Source organism: Pelecanus crispus, chromosome 11, assembly GCF_030463565.1.
Source record: "Pelecanus crispus isolate bPelCri1 chromosome 11, bPelCri1.pri, whole genome shotgun sequence".
NCBI lineage: Eukaryota > Metazoa > Chordata > Aves > Pelecaniformes > Pelecanidae > Pelecanus > Pelecanus crispus.
The window spans coordinates 7,717,663-7,739,202 of NC_134653.1; the positions used below are offsets into that span (position 1 = coordinate 7,717,663).

The 21,540-nt window shown below is 44.7% G+C and overlaps 1 protein-coding gene across 1 annotated transcript in view; it reads right to left on the reverse strand.

The window, feature by feature from the left end:
* The window catches only part of FAM20C (FAM20C golgi associated secretory pathway kinase), a 58,584-nt gene extending 37,826 nt beyond the window's left edge, over positions 1-20,758 (reverse strand). The window contains 3 exon segments of the mRNA XM_075718795.1: positions 9,244-9,322; positions 18,198-18,350; positions 20,212-20,758. Of these exon segments, the coding sequence (XP_075574910.1) occupies positions 9,244-9,322; positions 18,198-18,350; positions 20,212-20,758 (779 nt within the window).
* Between the last annotated feature and the right edge of the window lie 782 nt (positions 20,759-21,540).

Consider the following 21,540-nt stretch of genomic DNA (forward strand, 5'->3'; position numbering starts at 1 on the left):
CCTCCTGGCTGAGGCTCACTCAGGGCCCTGGCACAAAACCTGGGCTTGCAACATGAAAGGCTGAAAAACCTCTGGGTTTTATGCCCCAGGAATCAGATTTTCTGCTTAATAAACCCCTAAAGAATCAGATGCAAAAGAGGTTTGTCTGAAAATTTTGGCTGGATTATCCTATCTCAGCGATTCAAACAGGCACAAAATAGAGGGAAACATAAATATGCTGGGTCAAAATACTCTTCTCGTGTATCATGAGACAGAATCAAACAAAATACAAGTCAGTCACAGTGAAAATGAAATAAAATAGTAATAATGATCACTAGATTTTCCCATAAATCTACAGATTAATTTAACATCTTCATTTCTTTTGCTGCTTCATGCCAGCTTATCAAAGCAGTTCAAAATCCATACACAGACTGTGTGCATCTGCAGTCTGTGTCCAATATTTCTCCTAAATATTACAGGTCTCCATGCATGGGCATGGCGTTATTTGTCCTCTGGCCGGGTGATCACCCCTGCATGAAGAATTTGGACCACCGATTAGCAAGGTTTACAACAGGGGCTTGAAGTGCTAACAGGATCAGTTGGATGCTGCTGCTGAGAACAGTATCTGGCTTAAGTGCTAGCTTGGGGTATTTTATTATCCGTAGTGCATAATCCAACACTTTAAACTGCTTCTGTTTACAACAGTTTTGCTGTCCCCCCTACTCTCCAGCTCCCACACATTTGCAGATGCTATTTACTCTGGGTTTCTGCTACTTCTTCACATGCAAATTAGTCTTTTAGGCTTTCTCACTTTTATTTACCCACATGCAGAACATTACAGCAGGGTGGAAAATTGTAAGTTAATAAGAAAAGTACTAACACTATTGAAACAGACACTGAAAATGAAAAAAAAGAAGTCAGAAACGTCCAGCGTGTCCTAAAGCTGTGTTATTAACAGCTATTATGGCTATTTTAAACACACTTTTTCTGTTTGTTTACAGCAGTGAGTCACCAATAGCACTGTGCCAAGGGCGTAATTTGGACGTGTGCTGTGCGCTCTCTCCTAAGCCTCTCAGCTTTGCCAAAATCTTCCTGTCTCGACCTGCAAGACACTGTTATTTCAGTCATGGGTCCCTCCCGAACGCCACCCAGCTTTCACATCATCACTAACCATGGGACTGTGTCGCCTGAACCGGTGACCTCCGGCAAAGTTGGACGTGAGTCCTCAGCCACTAGACACGCTGTTTCATCAGACCCATTTCACTGCTGCTTACCTCCTGCCCCTTCTGACAGCCAGCAGCCCAAACTCAAGAAACCCATAGAAATGTTGAGGGCTTTAACGAGCTGGATGTTAGAAGAGCAAACAAACTTCAAAGAAATTTCAGCACGAGTGGCCAAATCTCCATCTGCATCCTCCAAAGCAATGGGGATCCCCAGAGCTGTCCCTGTGTGAGGTAAAGACCAGGGGCAGAGAGGGAGCAATTTAGCTCCATAAACCATCCAAAAATAACTTGTCCCAAGAGGGGAAGATGAGCACGGTGCAACTCATCTCCAAGATAAAGCTGTGCGTGCTGCTCCAGAGAGAAAACAGCTTCAGCCTCTGGTTTATGCCACAAGTCTTGCACAAATCATTTTCCCTCCCTGAATTTCAGTCTCTTGAGCCTAGTTTAAGGATTATAAATTGTAGAGAAATGGAGGCAAATTCCCATGAAATATTTCAGGGTAGCAGTATCTGCATATCCCACTGAAAACATTTTCAACACATTTTTTTGCTTAGATTTACTAAGGACATCTTACCTCACTGCTATACCAATGAGTCCCCCATGTGCCAAGCCCTGTTACTTAGCAGTAAATTACAGGTTATGCATTTCATGTCAGCTCTTCCTTCGTTAACATTTGCTGCTTTTCTGCCCTGCCAATACAGGGTAAGAAATAAGAAACTGAGGAACTGAAAGTGGGTGTCTGATTAAAAGACTAAGCCACAGGACTGCATTTCTTGGTATGTAGAAAATTAAAATGAAGAAGTAGCTTGATTAAAATCAGACACTGAAGATGCTTCTTTCCTAATACACTGTGGTAACATGTTAAAAAAAAAAAAAAGTTAGCTGCTGCAACTGGCTTTTAAAGAAAAAATAAACACTAGCATGTCTTTGTTCCCAAAGACTAATTAGCAAGATTCTATAGGCACTTAGAAGGTGGCTAATCAAGCAGAGGCACTTCACTACTGTAAAATATAACTGCCCACTCAGCTCTCCCTTAAACAGTGATAAGGGGCAGGTACAGTGAGTACCTGTGGCCATTTGTGTCTGTGTAACACAAAAACAAAACCAGGTATTGAGCATCGTGTTATTGTCTGCCAGAGAAACCCCAACAAATGAGCTGAAGTAAAATGCAAGGCTTGAATTATTCTTGCAAAATAGGCACAGAGACCATGGGGCTGACGTTTCTGTGAGCTGCAGAATGAAGTCTTCTCTTGCCAGGAGCCGGAGATACCATAGGGAAGTTGGGGAGAGGGATTTTGGGGAGAATTCACGGGTGGCAGTGGATGGCATCTTCCCAGTGCTGGGAAGTGGGACAGGATGGGGCTGCACCCCACTTACGTGGTGATATCCAGCAAAACAGCCCTAGTTTGCTGGAGGAGCGTCTGCTCCCTCCCACCACTGGGACTCATATTGTCCTGTCCTGGCTCGGAGCAGCTCCTGCCCGGCTCCAGGAGGGTATAACCCAGGGCAGCTCGGCTTGGGATAGCACAGCAGAGCTGGTGCAGAAAGAGGGGAAGAGGTTTGTTTTCCCCTTCCTGGCTGCCAGCATGGTGAAATGCTGCTGTCACGGATCCCTGCAGATCCTAATCTAAATGGACAACCTTTGAGCTACCTGGACTTTGCAGATATTGACTCTGGGGTCATTTCATAAACATGCCTGCAGAATCTGAGAACAAATTTCTCCTGGGCTGGATGGGATTGATCAATATTTCAGCCAGCAGTTGCTGAGCTGTGGCAAGGGGAAATGCAGTGCACTGTGACAGACAGAAGACTGGATTTCATTGCTGTCCAGGGCCATCAGTCAGCCTCAATCCTGATCCAGCTCCCCTTGAAGTCACTGCAAATTTTCCAATCTGCATAAATGACATTTGGACCAGAGGCACTGCGGAGTCCTAAAACACAATTTGCATTGAAATACTGAAGAAGTCTGATCTGATGAACAGGATTAGTTATAAAAGAGAAAAACAGTTCATGCGTAATATACCAAAAGTTAAAGAACTAAAATACTACATGGCAACCTCTACTGTCTTTATTTAGGACCACATTCAGATCTCATGTACTTTAAATATCAAGTGATATAATTCATCCAGTTGACTCCAGATTTATTCCTGATGTAAATACAATCAAATTTGCCTGCCAGTCTCACTCAGGTAAACATTTCAGCAGGAATTTGGTAGGTAAGGATTTGAATGCCCTTAAAAAGCCCAAAATCTCGTGGATGAGGTCCACAGAATATCTGATTACTGATTATTACTTCCAGCAGCAAAGAAAGCACTTCTTCATGAAGTAACGAGACAGCACTCCTTGTGGTTTAAAAATACACCTATATAAACTGAATATTTGGATTACTGGCTTCAACCTTTCCAACCAGTTTATTCAACCTTAGGTCTCCAGTAACACACCTTGTGCAGAACCAGCGCTCTCCAGTGACCGGTACAGTAACGCGGCTTAAGCCGAGTGATAAAACATAGCGGCTAGCTTTGTACTTGGACCAGCGACTGCTCGGTCGGGTTTCGCGCAGCACGTTCCAGTGTGCCGAAGTGTTAATCCCAGAAGGCTTCTAGCATAGCAGCTACTGTATGCATATCTCACTTCTCTAGCTGCTCAGAGAAAACACTGCAATTTGATTTAATTGCTATGTTGACTTATAGCAGTATGTTTACACTGGATGCCTGCCAGCTGAAACGCAACAGGTTTGCAAAATGTATTTCCTCAAAACAGCATGATATGCAATGTAATAAGGAAAGCAATCTTCCAGTGGCCCCGATTCTGAAGTTCATTTCAACTCCTCTTACTTTGAAGCAATGCTACTATTTCTGAAGAATTACACCAGCCTAATTGATATGATAATCAGGCCTGGAGGCTGCATTTCGCAGGTACAACAGTCACACTGCAGCTTCAGAAAGGGAATATTACTGTAGGAAATGAAAGCGATCAACAGTTGTTTGTATTATGGGGATTGTTTGGCCTATTTAACATCCCTAGCAAAAGATGCATTATTTGTTGAGCAATCCTAAAAGGAAATCAAAGAGAAACTTAAAGAATGTTGCTAATCCTTTGTCGCTATAAGTATGACATTAAAAAGCCAGTAAAAAGCTGTGCTTTGGCAATTGAAACAAAAATATTATCTTCCCCATGACCTTGGCTGCCAGATTCCAGCCCAGCTAACAGCACCTATGTCTTTGAGCCAAAAGATATGCTAGAGGAACGTTACAGAAGCTGAAAGGTGAGTGTGCTTGGTTTATTTCTGTAGAGCACTATCTTTGCACTAGACTGTGACTACCAGCTTATTTTGTGGCTGGCACTGGGATGGATTGTGTCTCTGAGGGCTGAAGGATCCAGGAGATGCTCCCAGTGGGTAGCATTATTTCTACAGCAGCGCGTTTCAGGAGGGATAGCGGGGGCAAAATGTACAAACAACATGGTCAGGAGTGCTTGATCAGTTAATGAACAGGATTGCATGAGACAATCGCCTGCAATTCAAGGAGACTGGGTTTCGTGACCCCAAAAGTCTCTTCTGGCCTGCTAACACCCTGATGCTAATTCGTTCTACTTTAATAAAGACTTTAACTGTAAACTTCGGCTACTGAAAGAAACAGTTATGTGGCTCTTACCAATCCTGTACTGTGACTTGTAAAAACAGGAGAAAAACGATTTTAAAAATAACAAGCAAAATCTGAAGTTGGAACAGAGCTGGCTTTTATCTGTTTCAGTCAAAAGTGAGTTCATTAGATAGACTAGTATTTCTTTGAATGGAACAAATAAACCTCGAAGATTTTATAATGAATACCCTTTCTACACATTTCTACAAAGCAGTCTATAAAACTGGGAATGAGAGATGTCATTCTTAAACACATACCACAAGACACTTTTCTCACAACTCCAATAACAAGGTATAATTTTCTATTCGATCCTATTTGGCTTTTCCATAAGGAACTGTAAAAACCTCTTTCAAAATCCTGGCACCAGGGTATGCAATAGGAATCCTAACACTGACTCTGCTGGAGCAGAATCTCCCCCTTCAAGAATAAAGCCTTGGGAGGAAAAAAAATAGTGTGTTGGTTTTGTTGCTGAGCCAGCTATTTAACTCCACCAGCCAGCAGAAACAAAGGGAAACCAAATAAAACTATAAAGCGCATGTTCCTTTTGGACAAATAAGCCAAAATCCTTTGAAATTTATGGCTGTACACCATCCCTACCTGATAAGTCATACAGAAAGCTACGGCTGCAGATATCAGCGATCACGTAAATAAATTTTATTATGCTGTACAATACTAGTACAGTTAGACACACTAATCACAGGAGAAGGGGAGGTTGCTATTTTTTCCTGTCCCATATGGTAATAATTTCGTATGATTGAACTGTTATGAGCTAAATAAAACTACACATTAACTGTAAGATACATTGCAAATACATTAAATCTTCCCTGGAGTTTTAGCAAATACTCGCTTTTTCTATCACGCATTTGGAATTAGCAAAGGAATGTACACTGGGCCATAGGACTTATAAATAGATTTGGCTTCCTCTGCAATACTTTATGGGGAATTATTTCAGAAATGAAGATGCAGAGCCACAAATAAATAAAATAATTGCAGCTGATCAGGATTTATTTACCGCTATCACATTTCCCTGACTGTTAAGCTTCCCTCCTCTCATTTGCTCCACTAGCCTGAATCAATGTCCAGATGAAGAGCTGTCAGTTAATGTCAAACACTGAGCACAAAAGGTGCCAAAGGCAGATTCTGGTTTCCCCATTTCCAACTCCTGCCTGGGCCTTTCTGGAGCTGGCTTGCTCCCTGGATAAATTCAACATGGAATTGGGATGCTTGGAAAGGGCAGAGCAAGTCAGATGAGTTCTGCAGGGTTTCAAGCAATTTGCCAGGGAATACATTTTGCTGTGACTCCCCTGCAGAAGTCACTTCCAAAGGTCTGGAGACCTCTCCTTCTGCTAGCAGATGCCTGGCTGTGTCAGGTAAGAGTTTGCATGGCCATGGTCTCCCCTATCTGCCACAATCCTGCTCAGACAGGTATTAATTCAGTTTGGAAGACACTGAGTACAGCTATGTATAGCAAAAACAGCTTTCCAGGTAGTCCAAATGAATTAATCCCAGGTAGAGACTGGCCTCACGCCTGCATATTACTCTGTATGTACCTCACACCATCCAGCTTTCAGTACTTCAGATCTCAGACAGGGTGGGAAACTCAGGATTATCAATTTTCCTTGGGATCAGGCCTGAAATCCTACTGATACCAACTCTCTTCTCTAAAAAACAGTGTCTCAGTTCAATTTAACATAGAGATGCAGCTCATATTGCCCCCTCCAGCACTGAAGAGATGAACTGAGGCCCCAGTTTTCATTTGCAGCTGGGCACTCAGTGCTGTCTAATGGTTGTGTTACCTGGGATCCATAAAGAAGGTTGCATGTATGAAGAGGCTTATCAACTCAGGAGAGAGAAAAGCGTACTTTCTCCTGCTTTGAAAAGCCATGGAGCTGATAACCCAGTAACAACTGAAACACACAGGGTGCACTACATGGGAATGTCCTGACTATCGTCCAAGGGCTTCCTTCAACAAGCTGATCTCAGAAGTAGCCACCAGGATGACGTTTCATTAAAAAAATTAAGCTATTTAGAAAAAAGTGTCCTTTACACCACCAGTCCTGATGACCAGAGGTGTCTGGCCCTGATCTGTCAGCTCCCTGAAGCCTCCTGTCCTGAGAAGGCACACCCAGCTTTGTGAAGCCTGAATCAGAAGGGTACCCTGCAGAAAAGAGGGAGCACCAGAAACAGCCTGGAAGGTGCCTAGGGCCTGAAGAGGGTCCTACAAGAAAAAGTTTCATAGCTTTAAACCTGAATTTTTTTTATTTTTTGTAGTTCTAGGCTGCTTATTTCTGTATAAAGAAATGACGCTGCAAAACTGTCCAGGAACTTAACAACAAGTCATAAGCTGGTGAAAGAGGCCAATGGGACCAGATGCCAAAGGAGCTAGGAAGATTTACGCTAGCTGAGCATCTGGCTCCCTGTTCACTGTTATCAGAATGCAGACAAAAGCTTGCAAACATCCTTGATAACTGATATGTTCAGTGATACTCAGAACAAACGCAGCCACATTGCTACTGTAAGGTGTGGTGCCTGGGAACACAGCTGCTGAATGCTGCTTCTTCCAGTAGTATATGCAATGCAAAGAGCAGTGAGAAAATAGGGTGTTGCTGCCCTTCAAATCAAGCAAAGGGAATGATTAAGACATCATCATTTTCTGTTATTGTTCTAGTGGATGGTAGTAATTGCTTCTACACAGGAACGTGGCTATAGCTCTATTGTCATCCATCATCTTGCCAAGGCTGTGCATAGTACAGTAGAAATGGTAAACTTTTGATTTGACCTCATTAGCGTTCCCAGAATTACAATGTCATACCAATGACAAAGATTGAGATTATCTGCATATCAGCAAATGGAGAAGAAACAAACCACACACTATGCAAAAAGCCAACAGCACAACCACGATTCTGCCAAACGCTTAAAGGCTGCTCGAACCCACCTGGTTCTTGATTTTGCATGTGGGACAGGACGCAATTAAGAATTGTGCCTATATGCGTCAAACTTGCAGATGTAGGGGGATGGACCCATGCATTGCTGATCTGAGGATTTGGGGAGAGGGCAGAGAAAGGAAGGGAAGATGTTGGAGTAGATGTTCTCTGATAGCACCTTCCCTCTGACTTGTCAGTATTATCTATGTTTCCTCTGACCTCTCCCAGGCAATCAGTGATCCACTAGAAACAGGGATAAATTTGTGTGCAATTTGGGAAATAACACAGAGGCATTTGGCCTTTGCACAAATGCCATGCGCTGCCTGGAAGTTCATAGGATTTCCTTGTGATTCCCAGCATAATGCACATACGGAGGGTTCCTGCTCGAATGTGAATTGAAGGAAAGTGGGACCAATTATTTGGCCCTTCTGGCAGTCAAATAAGATCAAGTCAAAGCTGTACTTGTCTGAGGTCAGTCTATAGCAAAATCTATAGTGAAACAGGGAATTTCTCAGTCTCTAGCCAGCAGCTTACCCCCTGAGCTGTGCTCCCTGCTATAGCTGTAATGCAATGCCAACACATATTCCAAACCACTCGTTCTCGGTTACTTTAGTCTTTTATGGACCATCCTAGAGGAAATTAACTCAACTTCCCTACAGCGGGAACAAAAGAAGGAAATTAATTTATTATTCCAGTGGTACCCTTGACACAGGGTATTGAGTAGCTTCATTAAATATTTTGCAGCCCCAAGTGTCTTTACTAAACCCTCTACAATAAGCACAGAGTCATTTTCCTTAGTACAACACAAACATAAAGGTCAGGATTCAGAACTCATTTACATCTGCTTTGTATCTGAATAACTTCCCTCATCTCAATGGGATCTGGGCAGGTGCAAATCAAGGCTGCATCTTCCTAGTCCTTCCCTTTCTCTCCAGATTCATTACCTTGCCGTAGCACTCTCCAATAAACTCATTTACACAGTCAGCATACCCGCAGCCAAATGACTAAAACAACCCTTTAATACAAACAACAATAAATCAACGGATTAAATTATAATTTATCAGACAAATACTATTTAGCTCTTCCCAAAGCTGTTCTGAACCATCTCTCTTGTCTGGCCATATTCCAGAGGAGCACTGACACTAGATAAAGCTCAGACCTGTGGAGTAAGTTTACATAAGAAAGAAGTGCTGAAAACATCCTGTATTTATGATGGGAGGTTTCACAGAGATCAGAGTGAATAACATTCCTGAGAAGACTGTGATGTATCTGAAGCCTCCTCAGTACCTTTTCCAAAGACCAGGCTAGTAGGGCAAGGTTCCAACAGCCCCTGAAGCTCTACATTCAGCAGCAAGCCTAGGGAACCAGACACATTAACCTTGAGAGACACTACAGCAAACTTTTAACAGCTTAGAAAATGGCAACAGGCTATTCCACCACAATTTCACTTTACAACATAGACTTTTTTTTACTTACTTCATTGGTTTGAACAATGCTTGTCCATAGTTCTGGAACGTCATGATTAGCTTCAGCTGGGTGCCTCCTGATTTCATCGCTGTAGGAAAAAAACAAAACCACTTTAAAATGTCACATGTGGATCTACTTACATTCAGCTTCCTTGAAACAAAATCACTTATCTTTTGCTCTGTATTAGATTCAGCACTGCAGTATCTGAGCACCAAGCAGGGTAATCCTAACTGGACAACAGATTATTCAGCAGGTGCAGAATACAGGGGAGGGCTTTGAGCTGCCAGCCAGGACTAAAAATGGATTGTACTCCCTGACATGTCTTTGTCTTCTTCAACTGGCCACTACGGGCTCCATAAACACCCTAACTGAACAGCATGTATAGGAACAGACCATCGGAGTCTTGTCTTCTCCATCTTTAATCACTTTTGCAGTTCCTTTTAACAAGGGACACACAGTGGCAAAGGAGATGGGGTGCTTTCAAAGACAACTGTGGCTGGGATGTACAGTCCAATGCGCAGCAGACGTCTGCTTAATTAAAAGTATGAGCAGATACTATTAATTAGTAAGCCCTTCCATTAACTTCAAGGGATCCCGAAGTGGCTCGTACACGAGAACAGAGCTGTGCAGAGTGGGTCGCTGGCTCTGCTGGGAGGGTGGGAGAGGGCACATGGAGGCAGCAGGGGCTGTGGTCCACGCTGCACACCGAGGACCATCTTTGCTCAAACATTAAATGCGCTCACTTCCCAGCTGAGAGCAAATGGGAGTTTAAGACTGACATTTATTCATACCAGTCTGAACAATTTGGACAATATCATGTTAACAGCCAGATTATAGTGTTTCTAAGTCAGAGTGAATTTTTTTATATGTAAGAATTCATAAAAATGCATTTTACTAGATTATAAAGTTACTTAAGAAAGATAAATATATACTTTGGCAAACCAGCTGCTTTTTTACCATCTCAATCAAAACTGCTCTGAATAAATGAAATGACCTATACCCTGCCTCCTTAATTCACTTCTGTGTTCGGAGCGGCAGGCCATGGCAGTCATGTCTGTGTGGATGAGTCAGTCCTTGAAAAATGCTTCCTACGAATGATCAGACAATCAATCCCTTTCTTTATAATTCTGACAAAACCTGTGTCAACTGGAGAACGACATAAATGTCAAGTTACCTTGCTCTGTAAATTTTGGCTTAGAGCTGCCCTTGTTCCACCTATATAGCTTGTACATTTTTTTTCCTCTAACCAACGCCATTAGCTGCACGTCCTTTTAATTACTCATCTCTCTGCCTTATTACTGACAGGTCATCAGCTCTGTTTCAGCACTTGTAATCTATATTCCTGCAACAAAATGCTATGCAAATCTGGTCAGTGTAATTATACTTCCCTGAGAATAAAATCCCTCCTGCCTTGCTGTTTTGCTGACCCCAGGCTTCTCTTGCATTTCCAGTTTATCCCACAGGAACAAATAAATAATTAGAAATTAAAGGGCGTTAAATAACTTGCACTGAACAGGTAAAGCAGAAGCACATGGTTTTCACATATTAACTCCCTCTCTTGTGCAGAGCAGGTCAGTTGATCTGACCTGAGGGAAGAAGGAGTAGGAGGTGACCTTTTTATACCTACCCTGGAGCCGGAAGGCAATGAGAAGCAGCAATCCTCCAGCCAAAAACCTACATGTGCTGCCCTAGGACCACCACAGCCCAGCTATGCCGTCTGGAAACACTCCTGGTTAGCCTGGACAGCAAACAGGCAGCTGGAGCTGCCCTTGCCTTCTGCCCACAGGGACCCATGGCCATGCCCAAGACCAACCCCTACCACCTTCCCTGCCCAGCTGCTGCCAAAGGTGCGTGGTTTGCTGAGCTCTTTAAGGTATAACCTGTATTTGCAGCCCTGTTCATGTGGCCTATCTCCATTTAGGTCAGTAATATCAGCCTCAATACCAAAGGGCAGAATTGCCTCCTTTCTGTCAGATATAACTCACCCCTTCTCCACTGACCTCAACTTAGCCGCTTGCAGACTGCTCACACCAACTGAAGACCAGAAGTTTTTCGTCTAAAATTGATGCAATTTATGCTTCTTCATTCTATTCTGAGGAACTCTGGGCTTACAGATTGGCTCCCTCTCCTCCATGAGACATATATGTCCAAAATATAGCAAAGATCCTGTAAGCCCATCAGCGAAAAGGGAACGATAGAGCCTATTTTGAGCTACAGCTGGGAAGCCAAGCATTTGGGAAATCACAGCAATGCAAAGAAGAAAAAAGGATGTTGCAGCATGCCCTCTTCTAAGCACAAAGTTTCAGATACACTAAGAGGACTGGTTTCTCAGCAAACTGAAGACACTCGACAGATAACGATTTTGTTAGCAGTCGAACTCAACAATGAGTGTGTCATCACCAAGCAGGGAAATGTATGAAGAAGATTAACAATTCAGAATACTTCTTCCATGAGACACAAAGGCCTGGTTTCCTGTCAGAAGGAATTGAGCCGAAGTAAGACAAAAGCATCTCCCTGGTCTTTTTAGATCCATCTTATTGTATTGCCTTAATTGGTTGCAATAGTTGCCTCCACAAAACACCAATTTTGCTGGCATGTTATCCCCCCACTGCTGCTAGAAGTAAACTTTGGAACTCCCCAAAACAAAGGATGACATTGGTAGGAACAGTGTCCCATCGTGCCTCACGGCAGGGCATGCTGCAAGCCACATGCATCGTGGACAACAACCTGTGCCAGAGCTCCACGTTGGCTTCCCCCTATGTCATCTGGACTCGCGTGCAAATATTCCCACTTTGGCTGCTCGTTCAGTGCCGCAGATGTGCTGGCCATGCTGGATTCAAAGCCACCCTCTAAGTCAAGACTAGTTAGAGTCTAACATTGTAACCCCTACAGAGAGGGAAACATCTGAGCTTAGACTGTCCTTTTGAACTCAGCAAAACCCTTCATGCACCCCTAAACCAGGCAGACTTGGGAACAGTTCAGGGTGCCCAAATCTTGGGGGTGGCAATGCCAGAAAAGAGCAGATCTCATTGGAGATGGCTCACTCAGACCTCCAGGTCAGATTACTTCCCTTGTCCTAACTTAGCGTTACATCTGTGTACTGGCTTCCCTCTCATTTTCTGAGCTGTATTCCTTCAGGAACTCCTGCTCAGACCTCAGTTAAACATGTCCCTCTGCCCATTATGGCCAAACAGTGGGAGCCCCATCATCTTCCAGGAGCTTATCCCGAACAAACATTGTTTGCTTATCTGGAGATGCCCTTGTCCCTTCACCTACTGCCCACAGGAACATTTCTGAAGAATTTTCAGAAGCAGCATATACAATTTTCCAAGAAATTGGAGGATGCTACACCATTGCAATCTACCACGTTTACGATCAGCAGGCTTAGGTATTTTTAAGAAGGCCTTGCAATGTAAGGCTGTACTGACTCCAAGGGAACCACTAGTCACACTCTGAATTCACCTTTTATTTTTAAGGTTTCTGAATATACTGTAACATCACAGGTCATGAACAGATCTGTAAAAGACTTTATAAACCTGCTAGCTCCCAGCAGGTACCTCAAATCAAGTCTCATACAGCTCCTGGACATACTGGAACAGTGTTAAAAACAAATCCCAATACAATCATTACTTTTTATCTTCAGGCAACTTGAAGCCCCTCTTTTCCCCCAAAGTAGAAGAAAACAGAAAGTAGCATTAACCTTCCCTGTTAACCCAGTGCAAGGGCTGTCGGGTGTTATCAGAAATCTTCCTAACTTCAGGAGGCTTTGCAAAAAATTCCCCGCTCCATTTACATCTGTGAGCCCCCTGTCATGGCCACATGCCATGTCTGCTACTTCCCCACCTTGTCCCCTCACCAATACAAGAACTGAATTCCCCTCCTGATCCACAGACAACATCCAATGTAAAAGATGCACTACCTATCATCTCTCAATTATCTTTTTAAACAGGGTTTCTTGACTCTCTCTTCTAAAGCATCTGGTACTAACCCCTAGTAGAGACCCAAAGTTGCCCAAAGGGATTTGACCCAAAAGGATTTGGAATTTCAATTGATCTGGCTTTCCAGCTCCTGCATGATAGCCCTCATCCTGCTGGCCTGTCTAGACCGTGTGGTCTTCTGATGGAGAGCAAGAATCCCAACAGGACCTCTGAACCTGGCTTCTGGTCAGAATCCAACAAACATTTAAAAATGTATTTAATTATGCAATGCTAATGCTTGAGAAGTGAGATCCAGTCAAAGCCTGGGATGCAGTAACATCTGAAACAGAGGTCGTTTAGATCCATTTTGGATTTCTATCTATAGATCAAGTTTAAATCTAACATAAACATGTTGATTGGCTTTAACAAGTAATACATTGCCCCAGGCTAGAGACATGGCCCTGTACAAGCAGTAAAGAACATATTTCAAAACAATTTCAAGCCTTCATCATCTCGTAATTTGTTCTTGTTCAGCCAATCTGCTAACTTGTTTTTAAAGGCCTTTCTTGGTTTAGTCAAGAGAGTACAAGACTTCTGGAGGGGAAGAGATCTGTGAAATCATTCAGAGGCTTTGTTGTACATTTTAAGTCCCCTCCTTTCATCTGGAATTGTACGTTAAATCAATCTGTTGACTCCTGGCAGATTCATTGTTTTCTTATACAGTAAATCAATGGTGCTACATTTCATTATGTTTTTTATATGTTCTCAACAGCACTTTTTCCCTTCCTTTGGATGAGATTTTTATAATTTCCTTTAGCACCAGAATTTAGGTTCAATATTTAGCATCTTGTCTTTTTCTTCTTTTTTTTTTTCCTGACTTGAAGCAGAGTCCACCTTAGTTAATTGCAGCATTTATTCACTGCGTGAGTAATCTTGCATGCTTGCTTTCTAATTACTGTCTGTACAAACTGAAGGCATCGCAGGTTCAGAAATGAACTCAGTCAGGTAATGTTTCCAAACTTTTCCAACCAGAGAATTTAAAGAATAAAAAAATAAACCGCAGCTAAACACAGGAATTACAAAAGCCTATTCTGCTCACAGGCAATCAATCCCACAGCACAGCTCCTCTGGACAGCAGTACAAGCAAGATCAAGACCACACTGCCTCAATGATGCACCATGCCATATTTGTTGTTAAACTGCTGACAGTGCTGCCACAATTATGCACAGACGTCTTGTAAATATGCAAGAAAATAGCTAACTATGGTTATTTATGCATGCAATAAACAGTTATGAAAGGCAAAGGAAATGTGCAATTGCCTGTGCATGCGCTTCTTCTGAAAACTGGGTTTCAGTGCTCAGTGGAAAAACAATTCTCTCTAGGCTCCTATTTATGGCAGGAGGAAATTTTCAGTGAACTAAATCAAATTAAGAGCTATCCCTTTATGCTGAACAAAACGAATAGGAAATATATATATTGATGCAGGGCACAGAATACATCCTCAGCTTGAAAGCTCTGGGTAACCCTGTCCTTTTCAAGGCCAGCTCTAGGTGTCACTGTGGGAGCTGGATGTGATGCTCCTTCCCATCCATGGATTTGTTCCATTTAAACTTTAACATCAAGAAAATGTCACCTTGGTGCTCCCTGCTCTTGGGAATTGCTTCTGTCACCGTTTTCATTTTAAAATAACACTGCACATTACAGAGTCGTGTGAGCGGTTCTGATAGATGGCAGGGGATCAATCTGGTCACCACTCTCCTCCATAAATAATGTAAGCTGAGCATAGGAAGTACAATGTGGCTAAGAAAGTTGTTTAGCTGCAGTTTGGATCTAATTACTGTAGGTATCAAGAACCTGCACAGCAAATCACCTAATTCTATTAGAGCCAAAGCAAATCTGAATACTGGGAAGAAACTGGATAAAGTAGTAACCCATTTCATCTAATGCATGTAAGCTTGCATCTTTAATTATCCCGCTTGCAAAAAGAAATCTGAAGATTGGGCTTTATGAAGATTTCCATTTATTTTATACTTCTCACCTGGCATCTTTGCAGATGCCTTAAACAAAGAAAACAAAAAGCAAAACAACAAAACTTGACCATAAGGAAAAAAACCAGACAAATTAGAAAATATGCAGGAATATGCAAAAGAAAGTAACAGCCCTACAAATGTCCTTTGGTCAAACATATTACTCTATTAATCAGCTTACATGCTTTTGAATCCCTGCTGCTGCTCTGCAGTAAAACTGAAAACTGGCAGGTATTATTTTAAAATATATATTTTTAAACACCCAAAGAATTTGCAACATAAAATAAGAGATGCTGCACCATGTAAAAAAAAATATATTAACAATATGCTATTTCTTGCTTTGTAACCTGAATAAATGCTCCTGAAACCCCACAGAGGCAGGCAGTGGATGCTACCAGCAGAATTCAGATCCTGGCATCTTTATATTGGCAAAAGTCCCCTTCCATTTCCATAGGCTCGATTTTAGACTGGGATTTATCATTCCCTGTCAGTTCCCACAGCGACCGATACCAATACCAAATGTATCTCATGTTTTAGTTTATGGAAATTGTATTGAATCACTGGTAGAAACCATGGCTTTATGTTTTTGTTAGGGGCACAAGAGGCTCTAATGTGCTCTGAAGAGCCTTGTTCAAACATTAACAGAGAGACAATCCCGTAGGAAATCGCTAATAACAATCATAAATCTTCCTCTGTGGGCCCGTGGCCCTTTCCCCCTGTTGATCTGAAAGCTCTATCAAAACCATAATTAATGGAAACCTCATGACACATCTATGTGACACATTAGGTGAAATCATGGCCCCAGGGAAGTAAATGGCAAAACTTCCATTTACGTCACTGGGGTCAGGATTTCACTCCCATTTTTTATGATAAGCATTTTGCTGCTAGGTTAACTGAAGCATAGAGAGGTTAAGCAACATGCCCAGAAGCACAAGTGAAGATCAAGTGAAGAGTGAGTACTAAACTATTATTTCTCATTCCTACCTCCCTTTTTCTCCCACCAGCTTCTACATTGCTACATCAACCTTAACCATCCCACTGCTCTGCAGAAATGACACGACTTCATGGCTTGAACGCTGCCAAGTTTGCTGCAAACACCGCTCTCCTCCTGCATAGACAACACAGCTCAGATCTCAAGTGTTGAAGAGGTAAACAGAGATTGATACACTTAGCAGCCATGCAGTACAAAACACCGCTACGGCCAATGCATTTTGTGTAAACCTCAACAGACGAGCCAGGAGGTTGGTTGGTTGAGCATCACCTCTGCGCAGAGCTGAGGACAGCCTGGGCACTGCCTGGGGCACTGCCGCTCTCTGCAGGGGACAGGGAAGGGCACAGCCTGCATCTTTTCCTCCTCGATGGATGTGCTCAAAGAGCAACGTTAACACACGTGTTAGAAAGCGCCCATTCAATCAATCTCAATCCCCATTCGCACGTGTCACTAATATTCCAGAAATCAGTTGGTATTGAGGGGAGAGGTCAGGAAAGATGAGGGCTATGTCAAGGAGAGAATCACCCAGGCCATGTCCGTACAGTGCCCTCCTTACCCGCCAGCGCAGACCAGAGGAGCATGGGCAGAGCCTGCTGCTACCTGGCCATGCCATATCTGAGCTAGAGAAGGGAAAAAACATGGCTTAATTGTCAAACCTGAGCTCCTTAATGAATTACACCGATCCAGAGTTTTGGGGACAGAAAACCCATCACAGGTTAATAAACGAGCCTGTGTTTGTCACCTTTCATGAGCTAGGTGTCCACTGGACCCGTGAGTCTAACCTGTGGGATGGCACCTGGGTACCGCAAACTGCTTCATGCAAAATCCTGCCCGAGCAGAGCTGTGTGCTGAGTACAGCTACCAGGCAGCTCGATTCATGGAGGCCAAGCTCTCCTGTGGCATCCTGCATTTTACACCACCTGGATCAGCTAAATCAGCCTGCTCTTGATGACCAAGGATCTCCCTTATTCCTGCTTAGCAGCCGCTGTGATTCACACGATGGAAAATGTAAACCTTGGGGCTACTTGTGCTATTCGTGCACAGGCCATTTCCTGCTGAAGCCAGGGGAATTTTTGCCTTGCGGGGTTAAAGACCTGCTGACCTCATCCCGCGGTGCCAACACACCATCAGCACTTTTACAGAGCTCCTGCTATTTCATCCCTCTGAAACAGACTTAGCAACTTTGTGGTCAGCGCAAATAACTTCATTTTCTGCGGGGCCGACGGAAACCGCTGGCTGTGCTGCAGCTCTCTACCTCTGGAAACCGCGGGGTGTGCATTTGCTTAGTATCCCAGGGCTTTCGTTTGGGGTTGTGTTTTTCTTTTTCCCTGCGTAGCTACACAGCTAAATTTCAGGAGACACACGTTATCATTAAACAGCCCGAGAGAAAAGCCCCGAACTGTGTCACCTTGTTTAACCAGAGCCAAAGGTTGGCACGGGCACATCCCCGTTGTTGATTTACAAGCAGAACAAACAGAGCTGAACTCTGCTCAGCGGGAGGCCGGCTCGCCTGGAGCTCCCTGCCCGATGCCCGGGGAAGCTGCAGCTCCGCCGAGCCGCAGAGCCCCGCGGTGCCGGATGCTCCCGCAGCCATCGCTGCAGGTCAGCCGCCTCTCTCCTTCCTCGGGAAGACGAGCGCTGCCAGACACAGCCTTTTAAATAATAATCAGCTAATAATACAAATCTAGCTCGTGCAAGATGCTATCTGCTTTTTGCCATCCTTTTTTTTTTTTTATTATCATATTTATTTTAAATAACTGAATAGGGCACTTCCAGCCTCATTGTGACTAAAAGATCTCCGAAATTAATGGGGTTTGCCTTGCTGGTAGACCTTTTCAATTATTCAGGTAATATAGAGCTGGTGATACCTCTTTACGTGTAACAGGGAAAATGAGCGCAGAAGTTGGGAAGCAAGGTTGTAGGCACGCCGGAGGGAAGCCATGCAAAATATTCATTCATATTCAAACAGCAATGAGATCCTGAACAATGAGCAAATAATCATAAAAAATGATATATATCCGAACATACCAACACTGGTTATCTTTTGGGAGACCAGGTCTTGTAGTAAAGCCTCAATTGCAGGATTATGTCTGGAATACAACTCGTACCGATTAATGCCAATGTGGAATTTTAACCAGTTTGGGTAGGAGTCTATGGAGGTTTCTCCAGTTGGCAAAAATTCTTCATTATCTTCGTTTTGCCTACCACCAAAAAAAAGAACAACACAACAAAAACCCAAAAATGAGGAGAAAGAAATAATGTTACAGTTTGTAACAGGCATCAAGAAACAGGGCTTCAAAATGTGACAACTTGGAAAGGCAAAGCGCTACAGAGGTGGGAGAAGTCGCGGGTTTGTCCCTGCGCCGGCTGCACGCCAGGAGCCGGCTCCCACCTGGGGCCGAGGGGGAGATGGATTTTCACCACCGCTCTTCACGCCTTATTTAAAGCCCATGGAAGTCAGGAGCAAAACTCAAGGTGACATCACTGAGCGTTAGCAGAGGCCCTAATATAGCAGAAATACAGAGCTGCAAGTTTTACACTGTGTTTAGGCTGTATTACATTGCACACATCCTTTACAAGTTTGACCCAAATGACAGCATCATCCTGAACCTTCATTTCACAGGGACCTGGGGCTGGAAACTGAGAGTGCAGCAGTAACTTGACCTGTTGTACCAAATGCTCCCACTCTCTCTTCTTCTCTTTTTTAAATACAGAGAATGAGAAGAAACTGGATCACTCTGAACTGGTTGCTAAAGAGTAACTCTGGATGCCTTTGCCCCTTCCAGAGCAGTAGGGTACTATTACAGAAAAGAATCGTTAAAATGACTTTTAACTCCTAAATTTCATGTTAGTTCTGTGAACTTTGGCTGCAGCCGTTAAGGAAAGTATGTACAAAAGGCAGCTGCATGGTGGACATCAATGATAACTTTGCTCTTCACCTACTGGGTACACTATCAGGTATCTTTGATCCAGAAGTCCTCTGTGTTTTTAGTCATCTCCAGATGTTCATACATTTGTGACCCTTTTTTTTTTTTTTTTTTTTCTTCCTCTCAGAGAAACCAAAACTTTTTCAGGTTATTTCACTTCACAGTCAGTTTTGATTATTAGATGGAAGGGGCCTGGACAATACACATGCTTGTGGGACAGAAATCAGAAATATTTATCCTCTCTAAAGGTTTAGATCATGCTGGCTGCTCTGCGGCTTGACAGAGCTTTTGCACGGCACAATGCAGCTGTTTAAACATTACAATGTCAGGGTGTTTGGAAGAGGGTGCTGTTGTATTAGACAAGCCTTTTGATTTTTCAGTCACTGAAATTTCTCAGCATTTCTTAGAAGCCAACAGGGACTTAGGATCCAGAGGCAACTAACTGCTTGGAAGGCTGGAGAGCAGCAGAGGTGCTAGGACACTGGGAATTAATTGAGGATGAAAAATGTAGCACAGATCAGACGCCGAAGGCAGAAATACCTGCTAGGATGAATGCCTTCGTGATATTAGACCTCACTTTTGAGAAAAGGTAGTGTGTTACTGCCTGCTCTCACTGCTTAGCCCCTTCACCTCTGCGTGGGAGACGAGGAAGGTACTGGAGAGGGAGGCTCACTGTGTGCTCGCCCTCCTGACACCGTTGTTCTGCTGGCACCTACCTCTGGCTACAGCTGGAGAGGGGATATCGGGCACACGGACCCTTTGGCCTCAGCACTCCAGCCTTCTCGCGCTCCTGAGTTTATTCTGTATTTCATGGCTTTTTTTTTTTTTTTTTTTGAAGGAACGCAACGGGGCAAGCCCGTGTACGATTTCTCTTTCTCCTGGTGACACCGAATCGCTGTGCTCAACCCGCCGCCTACCCCAAACCAGCCATGACATCAATTCTCGCGAACGCCCGGGTAAAAACCTACATTGTAAAACGGAAGGCAGCGAGCCGGGCGAGCGCCGTGCCACGTTTCCACGCCGAGCGCCCAGCCACCCGCCGGGCCTCCCCCCGCCCGGGGCACCCCTGCCCGGGGCACACCGCACGCTCGGTCCCGAGCCGAGCCGAGCCGGGCCGGCCCCGCGCCCCCGCCCCGCTACTCACCACTCGGGCTGCTCGGCGGCCCGGGGGTTGAACCTGATGTCGCTGTTGACATTGAAGAGGAGGTCGCCGTCGGCGAGCGGGGGCAGGGCGGCGCGGTAGAGCGGGTGCTGGAAGAGGGCGGCCAGCGGGGCGGCGGCGGCGGCGGGAGGCGGCGGGCGCGGAGCCCCGGGGGCGATCAGCCGCCGCGTCCGCGCCGCCGCCGCCCCGCCGCCGCCCGCTCCGCCGCCCGCCCCGCCGCCGCCCGCCGCCCGCTCCGCCGCTTCCCGCGACTGCGAGGAGAGGTTGGAGCCCGGCTCGGCGCTGAAGTCCTGCAGGATCCGCAGCGTGTGCTTGCTGGGCCAGCGCGGGGCGGCGCGGGGCGGCGCGGCGGCGGGCGGCGGGCAGGAGCAGCCGGGGCGGCCCTCGGTCCCCCGCCGCTCCAGCCGCGGCAGCAGGTCGATCATGATGTGCATGGTGCAGGCGACGAGGAACACCATGAGGATCAGCACCCGGAACTTGCGGACCAGGAGCATTTTCATGGCCGGGGCGGCTAATAAATTACCGGGGGAGGGGGAGGGAGTGGAGGCGGCGGGGTCGGCCGGGAGCGCTTTCGCGGAAAAAGCCCGGGCGGGCGTGGGTCTTCCAGCCCCCCCCCGGGGCTTTGGCTTTCTCCTTTCGGATCGGGAAGCGAGCGATCAAGTCAATAAAGTTATCTCCATAGGCGCCGAGAAATAAACAGGCTAAGAACAATAGGTCCTCATTTCTCAGTATCATCAAGAACTTAGGAGGGGGAGGGGGGAAAAAAAAAAAAAGGAAAAAAATTGCAAAAAGGAGCTCCGGAGCGAGCCTTTAAAATCAATAGGAAAACAATGCCAGCGGCATTGCAATATATAAAGCCATCTGTTCACGATTTCTCTCTCCTTTTATTACAGGGATCACAACAAATAGGGAAAACTGCTTCTTGAAGAGAAACCGGCATCCGACACTAGCTCTGATTAAATAAAATTAAAAAAAAAAAAACATGGGGAGGAGGAGGGGGGAAGAATAATATTAAGAAAACCTGTACGGAAAGGCGAGAGAAGAAAAAAAATCATCCATAATATTTGGCTGTGCTGGAAACGCTGACTCCCTTCCTTTGAATTTGACCAGTGATGCAGCAGAAGCGCTCTCCCGCTCGCTCTCGCTCCCTGTCTTCTCTGAGACTGTTTAAGAACATTAGCTGGAAAATAATTTTCTTAGAGCAGTTCCAGTTTCTTCATCCATCGCGTCCAGTGCTTGGGAGAGATTAATATGTTCAACTGAGATCAAGTCTGGGTGGCTG